General features: G+C 43.2%; 1 protein-coding gene across 2 annotated transcripts in view; it reads right to left on the bottom strand.

Moving 5' to 3' along the window:
• The window catches only part of LOC147424959 (uncharacterized), a 38,126-nt gene extending 23,092 nt beyond the window's left edge, over nucleotides 1-15,034 (bottom strand). Inside the window, exons 1-3 of one of the 2 annotated variants that reach the window (XM_086500841.1) lie at nucleotides 14,882-15,034; nucleotides 8,020-8,195; nucleotides 7,848-7,898 (exon numbers count right to left, since the gene is read on the bottom strand). In XM_086500841.1, the coding sequence (XP_086356967.1) occupies nucleotides 7,848-7,898; nucleotides 8,020-8,195; nucleotides 14,882-14,972 (318 nt within the window). In that variant the 5' untranslated portion in view covers nucleotides 14,973-15,034. Of the gene's footprint in view, nucleotides 1-7,847; nucleotides 7,899-8,019; nucleotides 8,196-13,781; nucleotides 13,899-14,881 lie in introns of those variants that run through there. The other variant, XM_086500842.1, reaches the window with a different exon arrangement.
• Nucleotides 15,035-19,768: the final 4,734 nt, after the last annotated feature.

Below are 19,768 nucleotides of genomic sequence, written 5' to 3'. Positions count from 1 at the left end.
GTGCCTCTAATGAGTACTGGAAGGGGGGCAATCTGTCTATGCTGAACCCATGCGCCTGAAACCATGATGTCATTTCACCATACCAGCATGCTGTATCTCCCTGCATGGCTAACTGTCGAGAGGACTCAAGTGCAAGGCGGGCATATCTGTCTCTGGGAAGCTCCCACATGCGGTGCATGAAGGAGACAGATCTGGTAAGCGCCTCGACTACTAGTGGGGGGGCAGCAAGCTCTGCTCGGACAATGGCACGTGGTACTGAAGCCTTGGCTCTAATTAGCCGTGAGATCATAGAGACCAAAGGCTTCTCCATGTGCCCCCACCCATCAGTGCGACCTATCCTCCCGTGATGATCCAAAGAAGGCCCCCATATCTCAGCTCCATAGAGCAATGCAAACGCCACTAAAGTGTCAAATAGCCAGAGCTTCGTCCGAGGCTCCTGAAACTGAACCTGTGAACACATCCTCTCCAAACTGCCCAATGCTGCATGGGCTCTGGTCAATCTAGTCTCTGCTGCTCTCCTCAGTGAAAATGCTGGTCCACTAAAAACCACTCCAAGGTAAGTGTAAGCATCTGTGTACTCCACCGTCTCCTGGCCGTATGTGAATGCGGGCGCTGACCTCCCAATCCACTGTGGGGTGGTATTAAATACCATGACCTTGGTTTTACCAAGGTTGACAGACAAACCACTTTCGTGGGCAAATCTATGCAGAGCATCCAAGTGACGTTGCATCCCCTCTGGAGAGTCGGAGATCAACACAATATCATCAGCATAGAGCAATAGTGGAATCCATGTCCCTGCCAGCTGTGCACCTCTATCACCATCTCTCTCAATGTAGTCAGCAACCTCATCCACATACATACCAAATAGAGTAGGAGAGAGCGGGCAGCCTTGCTTCACACCAATAGTGGAGTGAACCGGTGCAGACAAGCCCTCTGGGGTGCGTACATGCCCCACTACTGACTTGTACAATGCCATGATCCCCCAAATGAGCTCTGTGGGTACTCCCATCTCCTGTAATTTGCGCATCAATCTAGCTCTGGGTACTATGTCAAATGCTTTGCGGAAGTCCACAAAGCTACAATAGATCCGTCTCCAATGTGATCTGCCCTCATCAATGATGGCTCTGAGTGTCAAGATATGGTCAAGAGTAGAAAAGCCTCTCCTGAAACCTGCCTGCCCAGCTGCACGTATCCCTTCCCTCTCTGCCCATCTACTCAGCTGCTGCTCAAGAATGGATGCGTACAATCGTGCCAGTGTGTGTCCAATCATGATAGTGCGATAATTCCTAGGCTCCATAGGGTCTCCTGACTTGAAGATGGGTACAATCGTAGAAAGGCTCCAAGTATCAGGTAAGCCCTCACACATGGCGATTAAACATAACTGCTAGAAGCTCTGCTAGTAGATCTCTGGCATGCATGAAATGCTCAGCCACTAAGCCATCATGATCATATGCTCTCCCAGTCCTCATCCTGTCAATGGCCTTCCTCACCATCTCCGCGGTGAAAAAAGCACATGTGTGTGGGCATGGATCGGGGGGGTCAGGGAGGGGCGGCTGTCCAGAAACTGTGTACAAAGATGATGCGTACTGGCCCCAAGTCTCTGTAAAGGTAATGGCAGGTGGGGGGGATCGCTCATGAAAGAGCCGCCACGCCTCACGTGAGTCCTGACTCAAGAATAGCTGGTAAAGATCCTGCTCTAGTCGAGCCAAAAATGCCCTTTTTTTCTGCCGCACTAGGCATCGGAAGTCAATCTGTGACTGCCTCTGAGTGATGTCTCCCAAAAGCACCTCCCTCTGAAGTCTAGCTCTAGTCTCGCGGCATTCCGCATCATACCAGCTGTTCTGGGGCATGCTCCCAGAACGGCGTCTCTGCTCATGCTGAGTGTGTGGGTATGCCTCTACTGCGGCATCGTGTAAAGTCTGTGTCAGTATAGTACTAAGCTCCTCCAGAGGTCGTCCTTGCTCCTTAGTGCACAAGCGTCTGTATATCCCATCTATGTGTACAGAGTCCGTCTCCCGCGTGAAGGTGTAGCGAGTAGGGGCAGCTGCCCGTGGCTTGTGTGCTACACTGAACTGGAAAGAGATGGTCAACGACATAAGAGCATGATCCACTGCCACCCCAACAGATTTGGGCCCAACAGTGAGATCCTGGATACTAGAGATGAGGCTCGGCTGTGCCATGACATAATCCACTGTGCTGGCTCTGTGTCTGTGTGGAAAGCATGTGAAACCTCCCGCAGCAGGAAATCTCTGTAGGCCATTCAAGATGGCCAATCCATGTGTAGTCCCCATGTCTATCAAGTGCCGTCCATATTCAGTATATTCCCCATCCTACGATCGTCTAGATAGGCCTATCTCCACCACATCCAACTCTCTCAGCATCTCCTTTGAGGTATCATAAAACACTGTCTGATGATGGGCAGTCCTAGCATTGAAGTCCCCTAGAAAGATGATGTCACCGTCTCTAGAGAACTCCCATATGTCATCATCCAAGATAGAAAAGGGGGATTGTCCTTTAGGTGGTGCATATATTGACGTACTCGGGGGAAAGTAGCAAATAGCAATGTAAAGATATCTGCCTATCTCTGCTCTCAATCTCACCCACATGTACCTAGCTTGCTCATCCCTGCGAGCTATATGTATCAATGGCTGCAGCTCCTCCCTGAATAACACTGCCACTCCTCCCGAGCCCTGCCCTCTGTGCTCCGACCGTGTCTCCTGTCTACAGGCTGTCTCCCATCTGTATCCACTAATGTGAGGCATAGACTGCCCAGGGGCTTGATGCGTATCAGAGTAGAAGATGATGTCACTCCCGGAAAAACTCTCCTCAAAAGCACCTACATCAAGACGCATAGATCCATTACAATTCCAGGTAGCAACTTTGAGTGCAGTCCCATAGGCCTCACACCGTCATGTGGAGCGTCGCTCCAATATCACCACTCTTCCATCTCGGTAAAAGGCAATCTTGCCTTTTCCCCTTGCTGCTCTAATCTCTGGCATTACCTCCTGCATATGAGCGATCTGTGAGAGGGTAAGGTCATCCTCGAGAAAGATACCCGTTTTTTTAAGAGTTGGCCTTTTCTTCAGAAAGTCTTTCTTTGCTTCCATGGAGGGAAAACGGAGGATGGGTGCCCTTTCTTTCGAGGTTTCCCCATTGCTCCCATTTTTCTTCTTGTTGCCCACTCTCCAAGCTCTTGAGTGCATAAGCTCATGAACCCCCATCAAAGCCATGAGTTCTTTTACCTCTTCGTCTACATTATCTTTGTCTGTAAGACCGCAAATTCTCACATGTAGAGAACGCACACGTCGTCTTTGCTCCTCTTCTAGGGTCAAGTTGATAATGGTGGGTGTCGACGTTGTTTCCTTGCTTTTCCCTTTCCTGGCCACCTCAATCCATTTCTGGGCATCATCTGCCTTCTGCTGAGTCTTTGTAATAACGTCCACCCAGGAAGTCGTCATCTCTTTGTGCTGCTCTTCCCCCTCTTTGATGGCTCGCACTTGCTCTTTGATTGAGTTTAGTTCTTCTATTACTGAGGGTTGCAGTTCTCCCTCTTCAAGTGTGTTTCGTGATTGTGCCTCTGCGAGCGCCTTCTTGAGTGACGCAATCTCTTCGTCTTGGGCCGTCACACGATCTCCCATTGCAGTGATCTTGCTTTCTTGGGCAAACACACGATCTTCGAGCATTTTTATTGTGCCTAGCAGGTTGCGGTTGATCTTATTAATAGTTTCTGTCATTTCTTCTTTGCATTTTTGAACTGCATCCTCTAAAGGATCTGGTTTATCATTCTGCTTCCTCATGCTTGGTCGCCGCCAGAAACAAGGTCTGCACTTTTTGAGTTTCCTGTAACTCCCTGTAAAATTCCCTGTAAAATTTCGAATATTGCGCTCTCTGTTTGTTTTCAATTTCCTGCCGGGCTCTTCGGAATGCTCGATTAGGTGTGTGCATAACGGTGTGTGGGTCAACCTCTGAAGCAGTAGCTACAGGCGGGTGGTGCTGCAGAGGAGCAGCAACATTAGCAGCAGCGCTGGGGGGAAGGGGGGGGCAGGGGGGACAACGAGAGAGAGAAATGAAATGAAATGAGATGAAATGGTATATTAACGTCTTCAAAAGGCCATAGTGACCTATGAGACCGGAAAGCTACAAGGCGGTGGATCTTTTAACAAAATATATATATATATATTAATAATAATAATAATTAAATTGACCTCCTACGCGTAGAAGAGGGGGGGGGACATCCTACGTGTAAAAGAAAAGGGGGGGGACACCCTACACGTAGAAGAAGGGGGGGACATTCTACGCATAGAAGAAGGGGGGGCACCTTACGAGCAGGAGAGGGGGGGGGGGGGGGACACCTTACGAGCGGTGTGTGGCGGGGCTGCAGCCGGAGCAAGGGGGGGGCGGGGTTGCAGAGGCAGCGCAAGGGGACGCGGCAGCGCAAGGGAGGGCAGCGAGCAGCAGCACAGCGCAGGCAGCGAGCAGGGCACAAGGGCAAGCAGCAGCACGGCAGCAGCAGAGCGCACGAGCAGCAGGGCACGAGGGCGAGCAGCAGTGGAGCAGAGAGAGAGAGAGAGAGAGAGAGAGAGAGAGAGAGAGAGAGAGAGAAGAAGAAGAAGAGAGTTTTAACGTCGTAGGAAACTATCCCAAGAGACCTTAGAGAGAGAGAGAGAGAGAGAGAGAGATTTTATTAACGTCTTCCAAAAGTCCAAACTCGGCCTATGAGACAAATCATTCTACATGTGTGGGGTATCCTCATCATTTCAACAGAATGAAAAAGAACTAACTGAAAAGCTATAAATAAGTAATTACCTGATACTAGGGCTAAATCTGGTTTTGTGTGTGTGTGTGTGTGTGTGTGTGTGTGTGTGTGTGTGTTGGAAGGGCGCCCGGGGGGGGGGGTTGCGGCTGGCTGGCTGGGGGGGTCTACTACTAGGGGCTCAAAATGCAAAGCTATGTGTGTCAGGCATACAATCATGACATGCGCGGTCTGACTAGCTCCACCCTGTACCATACTGGGGATATGGTATACATCAATAATCAATTAAGGCAGTGTCTGCAGCTCCTTTAATGAAATGCCTGGATCTGCTCTAAATCATACCAGTCTCTCTGCAGCCTCTGTGGAACTGATCTCTTATCTCTGTCATCTCTCTCTGGTAGAGGCTTGGTGTCCAAAAACCAGGTGCCCTCTGTCTCCTGCGAGCTCGGAGTGTCCCTGGAGAGTAACTCCCTATTATGTGGGGGCCGTGAGGGAGATAGATCTCTGGAAAAATGTGGCAATCTGTGTCTCATGTCCTCCCCCCGAAGCTGTCTGGGCCTGTAATGATATCCCTATGTGACGCTGTTTGTAAGAATAAATCTCCCCTACTATGTGCTGGTCTGTTGACTTGAATAGCTGACGAGAGAATGTGGCTCTCTCAATAAGGTGGGATATATCTCGCTCTCATGGTATTATTAACAAGTTCTAAAGCCCGAAGTCGGCCTATGAGGCAAAACGGTGTACATGTGAATGTCCTCTAAAGTATCCAGAAAAAAGGACAAAAATGCTGAAAATAAACATGCTACAAAATATAATAGACTGACATGGGAGTGTATACATGTGTAGAAGGGATGAGGGGTATGGCGCTCTAAATCTAATGGATGTGAAACTATACGTGCAAGGGGTACACTAGGGATATGCAAAAGACTAGCTAGCTCCATCTGGTACCAAGCTAGGCATGTAGTATGGCACGCATAGGTGGGTAGGGAATAAAGAGTCACCGCAGCATACAGCAGGGTCTGAGAAAGCCCGCTCTATCTCCCTCTATCTAGTCTACTCATGTCGTAGTTGAATCTCTCGAATGGCTTTGTGATGTACTCTCTAGGCCTGCAATCCTGGTGCTTAGGTGTCAACGGGCTCTGGCATTCTCTGCCTGCTGTAGTGTGACCCCTCTCTGAATGTCAGTGGGTGGTACTGGACCCAAACCATTGACACAGCTCTGCCTAACACACATAACACAGGGCTAGATCTGTCAAAATGCCCAAAACCCTTCCAACTCCACAAAGATCCCACTAGTACCTAGGATATGGCACAACCACATGCCAGCCTACTCAGTAGGACATTATATGAGCATGACTGGCCTAGACACTAATGTATATTATTCAAGGCCTGGCACAGCCACAAAGAGCCCTCACTCCCTACTATCTCCTCCTATGACATACCAGAGCACAACATATGGGTGGTGAAACTCGTAACAGCCTTAGCATTTGAACTGTGAACCACTCTGATTTATGATTGGAAACATAACACCTCACAAATTTAGCACCACCATATTGGTGACCCCCGATTGACTACCTTTATATGGAGTGAGAACAACTTCAGAGTAGTCCCCAAGTTCAAATAGCACTTGCCAAACCAAGCTATTCATACGAGGATCTCGATCGGACCCAGTTGATGTTGGCATACCAAGGTACTTAAAAACAACTGAGCCATCTGGTTTTAACAGTCTTACAAGTACAAAATGAGCATATTTATTGAGCTTGTTAACTACAGATCCCATCATGTCCACTCCGTCTCCGTGAGGGATCAAAGATAAAACCCTTTGCAGCATTGTCACATGACCTCTCTGGAATAAACAAGGCTGAAGCAAGCCTGAAAGCTTGTGACAATTATGGTTCGCTTTCTGACTCAGGAAAAAATGCATATATGATTAATGCATCCACAATAAGCATCATCTCTCAGTGCTGGCACAAGAAATAAGGCTCAAAGCTTTAACTGTAGCATCTATGTCTTTATGTCTGTCTCAACAACCTAGCAACACGCGATAAAGTTCTTGTCATCAGAAAACAATCCTTGAGAGTAGGATGAAAAGTCCCTCCATTATTCAGTCAAGCTAAAAATACCAGTGAAGTCCTGATCCTTGACATACTGCAGCCTCCTGTCACCCTGCTCATGATAGAATACTGCAGAGACTGCTGCCACTTGCAGCTTGCGAGACAAAGCATCTACAGCTGCATTCTTTTTCCCTATTAAATGGACAATCTGATAGAGAAAATAGTTCGCCCATCACATCTTCTGCTCAGAGAGCTTGATGCTTGGTATGTGTCAAAAAGTACAACAAGTTCTAATGATATGTATGAACTGTAAAATCAACTCATATCTTCCAAGAGGCAGAACGTGAATCAATACCAAAGACTCTTCTCAGAGGATATGTCTTGACTCTCAACATCCTTCTTGTTCAAGTACTTCTACCCCCCAAGAACTGAAAATTGACCCAACAGCAGATTGTTTGATACCTCATAAATCCACATGCTTTGCTATCTGTGTTTAAAGTCATCTTGGAAGTGTATGTTTTTCTCATTTAATGTTTGAAACTCCACTTTAGGCTAGAAATATCTATGCTTGTTACACACAGCTGAGCCAAAAGTAGCCCCTTTTTCTAGTTTGTTTTTTGCCTGCTCTTAAGCTACCTTGCTGCCACTTGAAAACCTAGCATACTATCATCTTGTCACTACCTTTTGATCAAAGTGCATCATCAATTGCATCCAAGCCACGGACTATACCTATGCAAAAACCTCTCCAAATTTGAATACGAATCATATGAATCTTTGTGTATAACACCCTATAGCAAGCTTGTTCAGTGCGTTCTGAAAGCAAAAGCTGGAGGAAAATTTCTATGCAATCACTACAGAAAGGTTGGAGAGTGGAAGTGTAAGACAAAAGTTGGCCATGAGCTACAATGGCAAAGAGCCCATTGGTAGCAACATGCAAAAAAGCAGATGCAAATCATGTAACACAGGAAATGATGGTACTTTCAAAGGTTGGTCGTTTAAAGAATGCCTTTCCTTAATGCAGAAACACATAATATGTATACCTTACTCCACTCCGGCTTTGCAGAAACACATTTGTTAGCTTCATCAAGGGCCTGAACATGAACAAATGATAGCTTAGACGCACACTAGCATCCTAGCCTAATAAAATCTATAGAGCATACAGTAACACAGGCATGGAGCAGTCTTCAACTACGTTATGAGAACTTCACAAACCTCTGATAACTGCCCCAGTTTAAGATGCGCAAAAGAGCAATTACTATGGAGTGCTGCAATGTCATCCACCATATTCTCATCTATAGAACTTAGAGCCTGAGCATATAAATCGATTGCAGAGGAATAGTTGCCTTGCCGCACTGCTTCATTTCCTGCAGCCTTGAGTGCATCCATTCCTAAAATGCAATGGCATTAGCACTCAGAAATTTTGTGCAAAGCTTTTAAAACCAGAAGTATGATCTGATGAGAAATTTCCAACATAAACACAAAAATATTTACAACTCTTGGACTTCAACATTACAATAGCTTGTGAAAATTGGAGAAAATCAGCAAAACACATAATTTAAATGACACAATGCTTGATAGGAGTGTCTACTCATCTTTTTGTTGTTTCAACCAGTGTAATCGAGGACGATTACTCTTCGTTTAAGGGGAGGGAATCTCACAAATTGCTCACTAAGAAAACTTTACTTGAGGAGTTTGAGTACCTTGAGGTGCTTATAGGGTGTCTATTAGAGAGGAGATTGAGATGCTTTCTGACCAGAAATAGCAGGTGCTTGATGTGGCAACCCAAAAATAGCAGCTTGCTAGCTAAACGACCCAAACATTGTACGTGGTTGCTTTCACTGCCCAAAATAAGCAGGTGGTTGAGTCTTGACTTGACAATCAAAAAAAAGGTGGCTGATTTGGCGATCCAAACATAGCAGTTCGCTGACTTGGAAATCCAAAACTGGCAAGTGGCTAATTCGGCTAATCAAAATGGGAGCATCTTTCCCTTATCTGTCTCTACACCTTCCAAAAAGAGTCTGTTTGCTCCCTTGGGACGTCATATAATGGTTGTCCAGCCATTTTTCACGAAACATAAGAATATTGTATTCTATAATCTAGGAACACCATCTTATTCGTGCGCTCGTACTGGCTACTATCCTATTTTTCTTACTATCCCAACATTGGCAAACTTTCCATACAGCACATTGCACTAGGAAAACTAACCAGTCTTTTATTAAACTGATTGGTACCAAAAAATTATAACAGATCTCATGTGCACAAAAATCGTTTTTATTCATTGACGTTAATGGCTAGCAGTTCGGCCAAAATTATTACATCCCTCTTCCTTCTAAACAGTCATCCTCAATTGTAGGGCATTGAGATAATTATAGAAGATGTCTGGATAATCTTTTTATTCTAACTCAATCATCCACACAGCATCTATAGGGAAATAGTTCTTGAATTTCATTAAGTACTTTCGATGAGTCATTCCAGATATAAGTTCTAAAAGAAGAATCTCATCGACTTCTCAAGGGTCTTTGGTTACTAGTTCTGCAAGAGATTCCCCAACATTAAGTCAAAAAAGACTCATGTGAAAAGCATTATGGATTTTCCAATTCTGTGGAAGATCAATGTGACTTCATTAATATCATCTATAATCTTAAAAGGACCATAATATTGATTGAAAAGTTTTACGACTTTTCCTTTATGATTGGAATCTTTCTTGAGTTTAGGTTTGTCAAATTTTAGAGCAAATTGTAGCAGGGCTATAGTGTCACTTGCACTGGACAGGGTCTACATTCCACTAGTACCCCCAGAAGGATGGAACAAAGCAGGTACCATGCAAGACAAAAAGCGGTCTATGATGACCATGGCGACCAAGACAGTAAGCGTCCCCCTGAGAACCCAGATCAGCCTAAGAAGCCAGAGGGTACCGGAAAACGGCAGAACGCTTGGGCCTCGTACCAGCTCAGTTGGGCACTCCGGTCACTTACGAATCGGCATTCGAGGGGTTGACCACCAATGCAACTCCCATGCAAGGACAACTCAATCTTCGGATTGGCGACTACAAGGACCGCGAATCATTCTTGATGGCACCCATTGAGGGATGTGATATCATCTTGGGTATGCCATGGCACTTCCATATGCAAACGGTTTCCGACTATGTGGAAAAGACCCTCAGTTTTGAGAATGAGTGCCAAGACCACTACAGTTTTTGCTCATGTTGGGGATTGGCTATTCCCTATTGTCAACCATATCTCCAATTAAAAGGAAATAAAGAAGTGCATTTTTGTTTATTTGATTTTCCCACAGAAAAAGGATAAAAACAAACGAACGTTCACTCTCGAGTTTGGAAATTAAACGTTTTCAATTTATTGCAAGGTATGAGGACTGTTTCACGGAAACTCTTCCGAGAATAGGCTACCTCCGGAACACCACGAAGATCATCGCATTGATCTCATACCGGGTAGCTCTTCTCCTAACCAACCCCCTTACAGGGTAAGTCTTGCTCAACAAGAGGAAATTTTGAAGCGAGTCAACGAGCTTCTGGAAAAAGTTCTAGTGCGACCAAGTACTTCGCCCTACTGCTCTCCAGTTCTATTGGTGAACAAGAAAGATGGCATGTTTCGAATGTGCATAGACTACCAATCTCTCAACAAGATCACTATCAAGAATCGCTTTCCGATTCCTCGGATTGATGACATTCTCAATAAGTTGCAGTGTGCAAGCATCTTTAATCCCATAGACTTAAGAGCGGATATCATCAGATACGAATCGTCCCTAAGGATGCCCATAAGATTGCTTTTCATACTACCTTTGGACTCTATGAATTCTTGGATGCCTTTCGGCTTGACTAATACTCCTACCACATGCACTCGAATGATGGATCAGATTCTCAACCCACACCCGAGCTTTTACAGGAGTATTCTTCCATGACAAACTCACCTTTTCGAAGACGGGGGAGGAACAACGAGGAGCACTTAAAAAATATATTTCAGAAACGCATGAGCTGCATGTAAATGAAAAGAAAAGTGAGTTCTTTCTCACAAAAATAAACTATCTCGGCCATATAGTCTCTCACAACCAAGTGAGTATGAATCAAGCCAAGATCCAAGTGGTACAAGATTGGCCAACACCCCCTACGATACATGATGTACGTAGCTTTTTGGGACTGTGTTCCTATTATCGGAGGTTTATCCAAGGCTTTGCTTATGTAGTAGAATCACTCCATGACCTAAAAGGAAGAAGATCCCATTCAAATGGGGCTCAAGGCAACAAGGTGCCTTCGATAGGCTCAAGTATTTATTAAGCCATGGTCCTATTTTGATAGTGCCAGACTTAATGAAACCATTCAAGGTTCATTGCGATGCTTCAGGTGATTGCATCGGTGCAATGCTTAACCAAGAAGCCCATGCAGTGGCTTATGATAGTAGATGGCTTATCGATGCACAATTGCATGTCTCAATCTACAAGAAAGAACTTATGGCTGTAGTTCACGCTTTGTCTACATGGAAGCATCATCTTCTAGGAGCAGACTTTGTAATCAAGACCGATCATCAGAGTTTGTGGTATTTCCTCACACAAGGGAAACTATCTGAGAAACAGATGAGATGGCAAATTGCTTGTCCATGTTTCACTTGCAGATTCTTCATACGGATGGGAGTAAGAATGTGGCTGCGGACACACTGTCTAGACGGCCAAGGGTGAATGCAATCGCTTCTGTATATCACCAAGAACTTGAACATTTCCGGATTTGTACGCGAATGACCTAGACTTCTCCTCCATTTGGAGCAAGTTACAGAACAGAGAGAACGAATATCCTTATTCAATTCGGGATGGTTACCTCTACCACCACCAAGCAATCCACATGGCAGTGCCATTGAGGAAGAAAATCATGGATGAAGCACATGCTTTGCCTTATGCACGTCACTAGGGTATTCTTCCTATGACCTTAGAATTAGAAAGATATTTCTTTTGACCAAGCCGAAAAGCAGACATCGGTCAGCTTGTCAGGGTATGCTTTGTTTGCCAAAAAGATAAGTATGATCGGCATAAGACGCTTGGGTTACTCCAACCTTTGCATGTGCTTGATCAACCTTGCGAGAGTATTGCCATGGATTTTTTCATGAATCTCCCTAAGACTTAGATTGGAAATGATGCGATCTGGACCATTGTGATAAGACTTAGCAAGCAACCTCACTTTACTCAAGTCACGAAAACGATTAAAGCAGATCATATGGCTAGGTTTTTCTAGCACACATTTTCAAGTATCATGGGATGCCCAAGTCTATTGTGAGTGATCGAGATCCTTGTATGACAAGAAATTTTTGGCGTGCCTTGTTTGACAACCTTGATACAAAGTTGAATTTTTCTTATGCATACCATTCCCAAACGGATAGGCAGAGTGAGATCACAAATTCCATAGTATTGGATATGTTGAAATCCTATGTGTGGTCTAATTGGGAAAAGTATTTATCCCTTCTTGAGTACGAACAACAATACCGTATATTCATCTGCGCGGAAGGCACCCTTTGAGATTCTTTATGATAAGCCTTTGCTTCCACCGATCCTTTTCACTAAGGATAAGAGATTTGCAGTAGATGACTTTGTCTGGGGTATGGACACTGCCTATGGGCAACTTAAGAGAGTAATATTACGCTCTCAGGAAAAACATAAGAAAGTTGCGAACCAGCACATGAGGAATAAACTCGACCAAAGATGAAAGAGTCTTTGTTGACTATTTGCAAAAGATCTACAAATGGTTTGGCCAAAGTGACAATCCTCTCTACATTGCACTAAAAAACTAGCGAGTTCACAAGCTGCCTCTTGGTAGCTAGGATACTTGCTTATCTATGCATCCCATTGTCTATTAGCTACCGTTTCAATCAAAGCATGCTTCACTTCTTGCAAGGTGGCAAGAACATAATATATGGTTGCAAACCTTGTCGCACAAAATATCTGTAAAGTTTTATTAGGTGCTTTTTATCAAAAAAGAGCATAAGAAAATTGATGCTCTCTAATATATTTCTCTTTTATGACGGCCATTTTACCAATGTCATTTAACAGCAAATTAAGAGTGCGCTGCACATGGCACCCAAGTAATCCCTGGGTACTTAACTTGGATAGCCCTCCCTGCAAGCTTGTAATTGGATGCGTTATCTGTGACAATTGCAGTCACATTCTTTGGCAACCTGCCCTTGCTATGGCACGCTCGTATATCCTTGCTAGATAATCGTTGATCTTGAGGTGTCAATGGATTCTACCAACATGGACCCTCTAGAGTTGATAAGCCTCACATTGATTAGTAGCTTCTTTTGACAGTTGGTCCATCCATCCAATGCTATAGTGAAACCATATATAGGAACAATGTCTACCACCCTGTGCTTGAGGATGGCTTCAGTAATATCTTTCACTTTATCTAGATACTCTGTGCGCATCTTGTTAAAATCAAAAAGCACAAACCCTTTTTTGGATGTGCTCATTAAATCATCTTGATTTTTCTTACTAACTCAAAGTGGGCTTTCATTTTCCGGAATCTTGTTGTCCCCTTTTAGCATGGGCCTTCGAGTACAGACTATCTTGAAGTCTCTCTTATGAGTTATGGTCAGGTTTGTTAAGTTTTTTTGCGATGGTAGCTCTGCTTTTTATAAAACCATAGTGGTTTTGGGTGATTTTGTTCAAGAAACTCATATATGAGGGTGGGTATTCTTATATGCTTACTAGTTGAAGCTAGTTGTTCTAGCTTGGCGTTTGTTTGGGCTTTAAGGTGAGATGAGCATATCATCACATCCCTTTTGAGAGTACAACCCTTCATCCTCTTTCCCTTGTGGTGATTGGAGGTGTTGTAAAAGTCAATCCCCCCAATCCTTCACATGTTGTTAAGGGTTTAAAAATTCGAACGTCTTTACTAAACTTCCAAAAAATTGGGCAATGCCCAAAAAGGATTTCACCTAGCATTTGGTGCATGGAGTAGACCATTCCAGCACATGTACCTTGTCCAAGTCAATCTAGACACCGTTTGCGGAAATGAGTTGTCCAAAGTCCAAGAGCTCTCCACAAAAGAATCCCCTCTTTGACTCCTTTGCATATAACTTCTCCTAGGACAAAAATTCACAGATGATTTCACTTTCTTTTTCATTCACCATATCATCATCTGGTGACAAAGCTGCCAAGAGAGAGAAAGCGTGCCTCCAAACCAAAGTTTCCACACATAGACATGCAAGGTGCCATTCACAAATCAGCTTACAGCCATGCTCTATGGCAGCTAGCCAAATTGAGTGACAAGTGGCCCAACCAACATGGATAAAACCAACAATCTGCCACAAATGCCTCCAACAGAAACCAAAATTGTGTCTTTTAGCACATGTCCTACATCTATAATGTATATCTTTGTAGTGAACCAATAGCAAGGCATTTCCTTTGTAACTTAGAGTGCATGCCATCAAACAAGATGCACGACAAAATAGAAGCAAGATTGAGTCTTTGGGGACTTATCCTACCTCCCAAAAGATGCCAAAGGGTGATTAGAAGCATCACCGCCGGACTCCAACCAGTTAAAGAAAGAAAGGGCTGGCCAGACATGACCGAAACCTTTGCAAGGGACAAGCTATTGTAAACATACGATACTCGAGCATGTGTACTACATATCTGCATGTGAATTATCTCTGTTCCTAACAAGCTTTAGACCATTCTATGCGTATCATACATCATATCACACATATACATAAGTCCAATTGAGCAAGCTGATATACTAAACACACACAAACAAGGATACATCCGTGTAAAGACACAAGCATGTGATACAATGAGCTATGTATGTCTTGGTACTTTTGTAACTGAATTAGACCAAACATTTGAGACTTGACCCTATATCAATCACTAAGAAATGCACAATGGCGATGGATCATTTCAAAGCCATTTCTATTTGTCAAGCTTCTACACATGGTGAAAGGCCCGATTTGGCCTTTTCCTTTCTCATTGAACACTCTCTCACTCTCTCCCCCACACGTGCGCGTGCAACCATCAAGCTACGATCGTAAAGCAGGAATGAAAAAACTGCGACAGGGTGTCATTCTCAGCGAAAGGAGAGAACCTGCGTGAGCTTGAGCTTGTACGGCGATCTCCGCAAGAAATTGACACTGTTGTGTCAGTGCTATATTCGTTGTCCTTCGACATGTACTCATTTCAGGTGGTTTTTGACAACGCCAAAGAATATGCTCTTTTTTTTTGGCAACTCTTAAGTTAATTCATTAATTTAAAGCAAACCCCCCCAAAACAAAAGGATCTCCACGTAATTCTCTCTATCATCCAAGTGTGGTAGATTGGTTATGTCATTTCCCTCTTGAATAACACGTCTTGAGTTCAACTCGCGTCGGATAGATCTTTGAGGTTTCCTACGATGTTAAAATCCTCTTCTTCTCGGGTGTGTGTGTGTGTGTGGGGGTGTGTGAGTGTGCTGATAAAAAGAGGAAAACGGAATAACCTTTCTATCACCCAAGTGTGGCAGATTGGTTATGCCATTTCCCTCTTGAATAATAGGTCTTGAGTTCAACTCGCGTCGGATAGATCTTTGAGGTCTCTTGGGATAGTTTCCTACGACGTTAAAATCCTCTTCTTCTCAGGTGTGTGTGTGTGTGTGTGTGGGTGTGGGTGTGGGTGTGTGAGTGTGTTAATAAAAAGAGGAAAACCGTATAACCTTTCTATCACCCAAGTGCGGTAGATTGGTTATGCCATTTCCCTCTTGAATAACAAGTCTTGAGTTCAACTCGCGTCGAATAGATCTTTGAGGTCTCTTGGGATAGTTTCCTATGACGTTAAAATCCTCTTCTTCTTCTTCTTCTTCTCAGCCAACAAGCTTTGCTTGACAATTCTCATTGTGAATTCTCTTAGCTCAAAGAGATAGGGTTGCATATATATATATATATATATATATATATATATATATATAGAGAGAGAGAGAGAGAGAGAGAGAGAGAGAGATGAAACGTTATATTAAATGTCTTCAAAAGGCCCAAATGACCTATGAGACCAAGCTGATACATTCTTGGTGGATCTAATACAATGTCCAAATACAAAATACAATGAAGTAAACTAAAAGCCAAAATGAACGTCAGTGTTCGAGGATGTCCAACATCGGGCATGTATGGCATCGTCAATGTCCGCATTTGTAAATAGTCGTATTGGACGTCTCCCATGTTGTGCTAGAATAGTTCTGATCCTCTAATGGAGCGTCCAGCGATCTCGTGGTGGCCATCGTAGACGTGGGCATCTAGCTCTCCCAAGCTCAATCGCTCTATCAGTCAATATACCTATGGTATAGGTGGACTCTGAAGTCTACTATGAAGCTTGCTCATTTGAATACCGAGTCTCTACTTTAAAGAAGTCAATGATCTCCCTCTGTGAATGCCTCCCACTATCTAATCTCCTCAAGACTCTCCCTGTGTTGGCGCAGCTCTAGCAAAAACAACCTCAGGCGTCTCTAATCCTGATATCTCATGACTCTAGCCAGTGGTTCAAAGCCCTCTCTGAAAAATAGATAGTGAATGTGGCCTCATATATCATATTATACTAGACAATGATATATGTGTTGTAACTCTGCCTCTGGCTCTACATGACACAGCTCGCAAACCTTCTCTTGGTTAGAATCAGCATTTCAGGTTGATTCTCACGTTCCCTAGCCATGTTCACCTACTCTACATCTTTGCAGAAGGAAATTCTGCACGGTTTGGAAGTTATCTACTTTAGACAACAAGGTGGTCTACTTTTGCAGGTTCTTCTCCATACAGGGTTTTGTTGCAGACTCTTTTTGCAATCTCTGTCACATGCATATTTGATGTAAGATCTTGAGGGTCTGTTAAATCAGACAAACCGCTGCAACGGTTACAGAAAAGGATTTATGTGGTTGATGTAAGGTCTTATGCGGTTTATATGTATTGACAAAAATATGCAAAGCCTATTGTTGAGGGTCGTGGTAAGGTTTTATTGAGCTGGGGGATTCTCAAATGTGGAGATCCTTTTGGTGATACAGGTTTTGGAGTGAGCCCTCGGCATCCCCATAGTTTCGGCATCGACATAGGATGTATGTTTATCCGGTTAGTGCAGTATCGGTGTGCGTGTGCTGACCCCCCATTGTTGGCATTGCTATCATCTTTATGTGTATATGTTTGACAGTGTTCAGTTTGGTTAGAGACATTCTGCTCTAGTTGGAGACAGTGAGACTGACAGTGACAGTTTTTTGAGATTCTATCTTACCAATTTAGCCACTTTAATCAGTGTTTCAGTCATTGTACACATTTGTTTTGGGTTCAAGAGTTAGTTTTGCAGGGGAGACTCTGTCAAAAAAAATTAGGTTTTCTACTATCTTGTTTAGTTCAGCGGATCTACCACTTTTGTTCCTTGTCGAAGTGATGGCATCATCAAAGAACTCTTTGTTCAACATTTAGAATTAGATGGTACTAACTTTCCATTTTGGAAGGAACAAATTTACAATGTCTTAGTACAGAAAAAGCATATCTATCTGATAAAGATGAAGGGGATAAAGCCTGAGGATATGGATGAGTATGGTTGGAAGGAGTTGGATGAGCTTGCCAAATCTACCAGCATGCTAACTTTGTCAAAGAATCTGTACTTCAATGTAAACATGGAAAAGACTAGCTATGAGCTGTGAAAAAAGTTATGTTACCTGTATAAGAAGCAAAGTGCACCGTCACAGATTTATTGACTGGGCACACCCATGTGTAATCATCTCTATGAGTTCAACACAATTTTTAGTCAGCTTTCTGTGCGGAGGGTCAATTTTGACGAATCTGTCAAAGCAATGTTTTTGCTAGTTACATTGCTAGAAAGTTGGGATACTTTTTGTACATCCATAAGTAACTCAACACCTCGTGATGGTTTAGCATGTGCTAATGTTGAGGGAAATTTGCTTACTGAAGAGGTTAGCAGGAAGAACGTTGATGCTTCTCGTGGTAGTAGCAATACTCTTGTTGTTCGTGGTCGCGATCATAGGAAAACGGCAAGCAAAATCATAGAGGAAAATCTCGTAGCAAAACATGTGGCCAAAAATACATTGAGTATTATCATTGTCACAAAAAGGGTCACACGAAGAATGATTGTCAAAAAACGTAAAGACAAGAAGCAAGAAGAAGGGAAGACTAAAGAAAGAAGTATAGATTGAAGAGATCAACAATGTTTTTGTTGAAGATTCTGATGGAGACATTTATCTCACATCTTCCATGGATTCATCATTTTTATTTGCCACTAATGACTATGCTTTACAGGACTGGGTTCTTCACTCACATGCATCTTTGCATGTGACTCCTCACAGGGAGTGGTTCAGTACATATGATGCAGCTTGTAAATGTCGTGTTTGGCTATGATTTTGCTCGCGACATAGTTGGTGTCGGCGATGTGCAGTTAAAATTTTAGAATGGTTCTTCATATGCTCAAGAATGTGAGACATGTGTCAAAGCTTACCAAAAGCTTGATTATAGTACATGACAATTGGATGATGTAGGGTATTATTGCACATTTGGTGATAGTTCGTGGAAGATCACCAAAGGTTCTTTAGTGGTGGCACATGGTTCAAAGTCTGGAACTTTGTATATGCCACATGTATCCAATGTTAAAAACCATGTAGCCAAGTAGCCAAGTGTTTCTTTGTGGCATCGCTAGTTAGGACATACGTCTCAAAAGGGAATGAAAATCTTGTCTCATTTTGATTATGTTCCTAGCTTCAATTTCTCAGACTTTTCAATTTGTGAGCACTATCTTTATGGTAAACAAACACAACCACAACACAAAAGGGACAACACTTAGATAAGTAACACAAAAGGGACAACACTTAGATAAGTAAGCCATTAGAGTTAGTGCATAGTGATGTGTGTGGGCCTACATGCCTAACTGGGAGGTTCATTGTACTTAGTTACGTTCATAGATGACTTCTCAAGGAAATGTGGGTATATCCTCTCAACAAGAAGAGTAAATTTCTTTCAAAATTTCAGAATTTTATGGCATTAGTGGAGAATCAGTTTGGCAAGAAAGTCAAGTGCTTAAGGTCAGACAATGGTGGTGAGTATGTCAGTAAAGCCTTTCAAGAGAGTTGATTGCTCCATATAACCCTCCACAAAATGATGTTGCAGAGAGGATGAATCATACCATACAAGAGAAGTTACGTAGCATGTTGTCTAATGCACAGTTTCTTAATGGATTTTGGGCGAAAGCATTAGCAACGCTTGTCCATCTTATTAATAGATCACCTATCAATGTTTTAGATGAGAAGGTACCGAAAGAGCTTTGGTTTAGGAAGCCACCTTCTTACAAGCATCTTAGAGTCTTTGGTTGTGAAGCATATTGCCATGTTCTAAAGGAGTTCCAAAGCAAATTGGCTCTTAAGCCAAAGAAATGCATATTTCTTGGCTATGGCAATCCTAGCGAGATGGGATTTTGGTTATGGGATCCATAAGCTAAAAAGATTGTTCGCATCAATGACATTTACTTCAATAAAGGGAAGATGCATAAGGAGCATGTGCATACAATGGAGGTCAAGAGAGTTCTCTTCCAAGAAGATGGAGTTGTTCACAATAGGGTTGAAGTGCCTAATGTTAGAAAACAAGGTTAGAATCCACATGTAGTACAAGATGTTGTTAAGGGACAACAGGCTCAACCAGTTATTAGAAGGACAACAAGCTCAACCAGTTATTCAAGGCCTCTCGGTAGATTTACTCCTTATTTGGACTACATTATGTTGACAAATTACGGAGAGGCCGCTGCATAAGAATCAAACTTGGAAGCTGGTCCGGTTGCCTAAAGGTAAGGCATTACCATACAAGCAAAAAGTTACACCTCATGATAATAAACCCAATTACAAGGCACGACTTGTTGCTAAAGGATTTAAGTAGCATTATGGTATTGACTTTGAGGAGATATTTTCTCCAGTTGTCAAGATGACTAATGTGTGGTGTGTACTTGTGTTGGTTGC

Source organism: Adiantum capillus-veneris, chromosome 25, assembly GCF_014529385.1.
Source record: "Adiantum capillus-veneris isolate H3 chromosome 25, ASM1452938v2, whole genome shotgun sequence".
Lineage (NCBI taxonomy): Eukaryota > Viridiplantae > Streptophyta > Polypodiopsida > Polypodiales > Pteridaceae > Adiantum > Adiantum capillus-veneris.
This window is presented reverse-complemented; position numbering and strand designations above follow the sequence as displayed.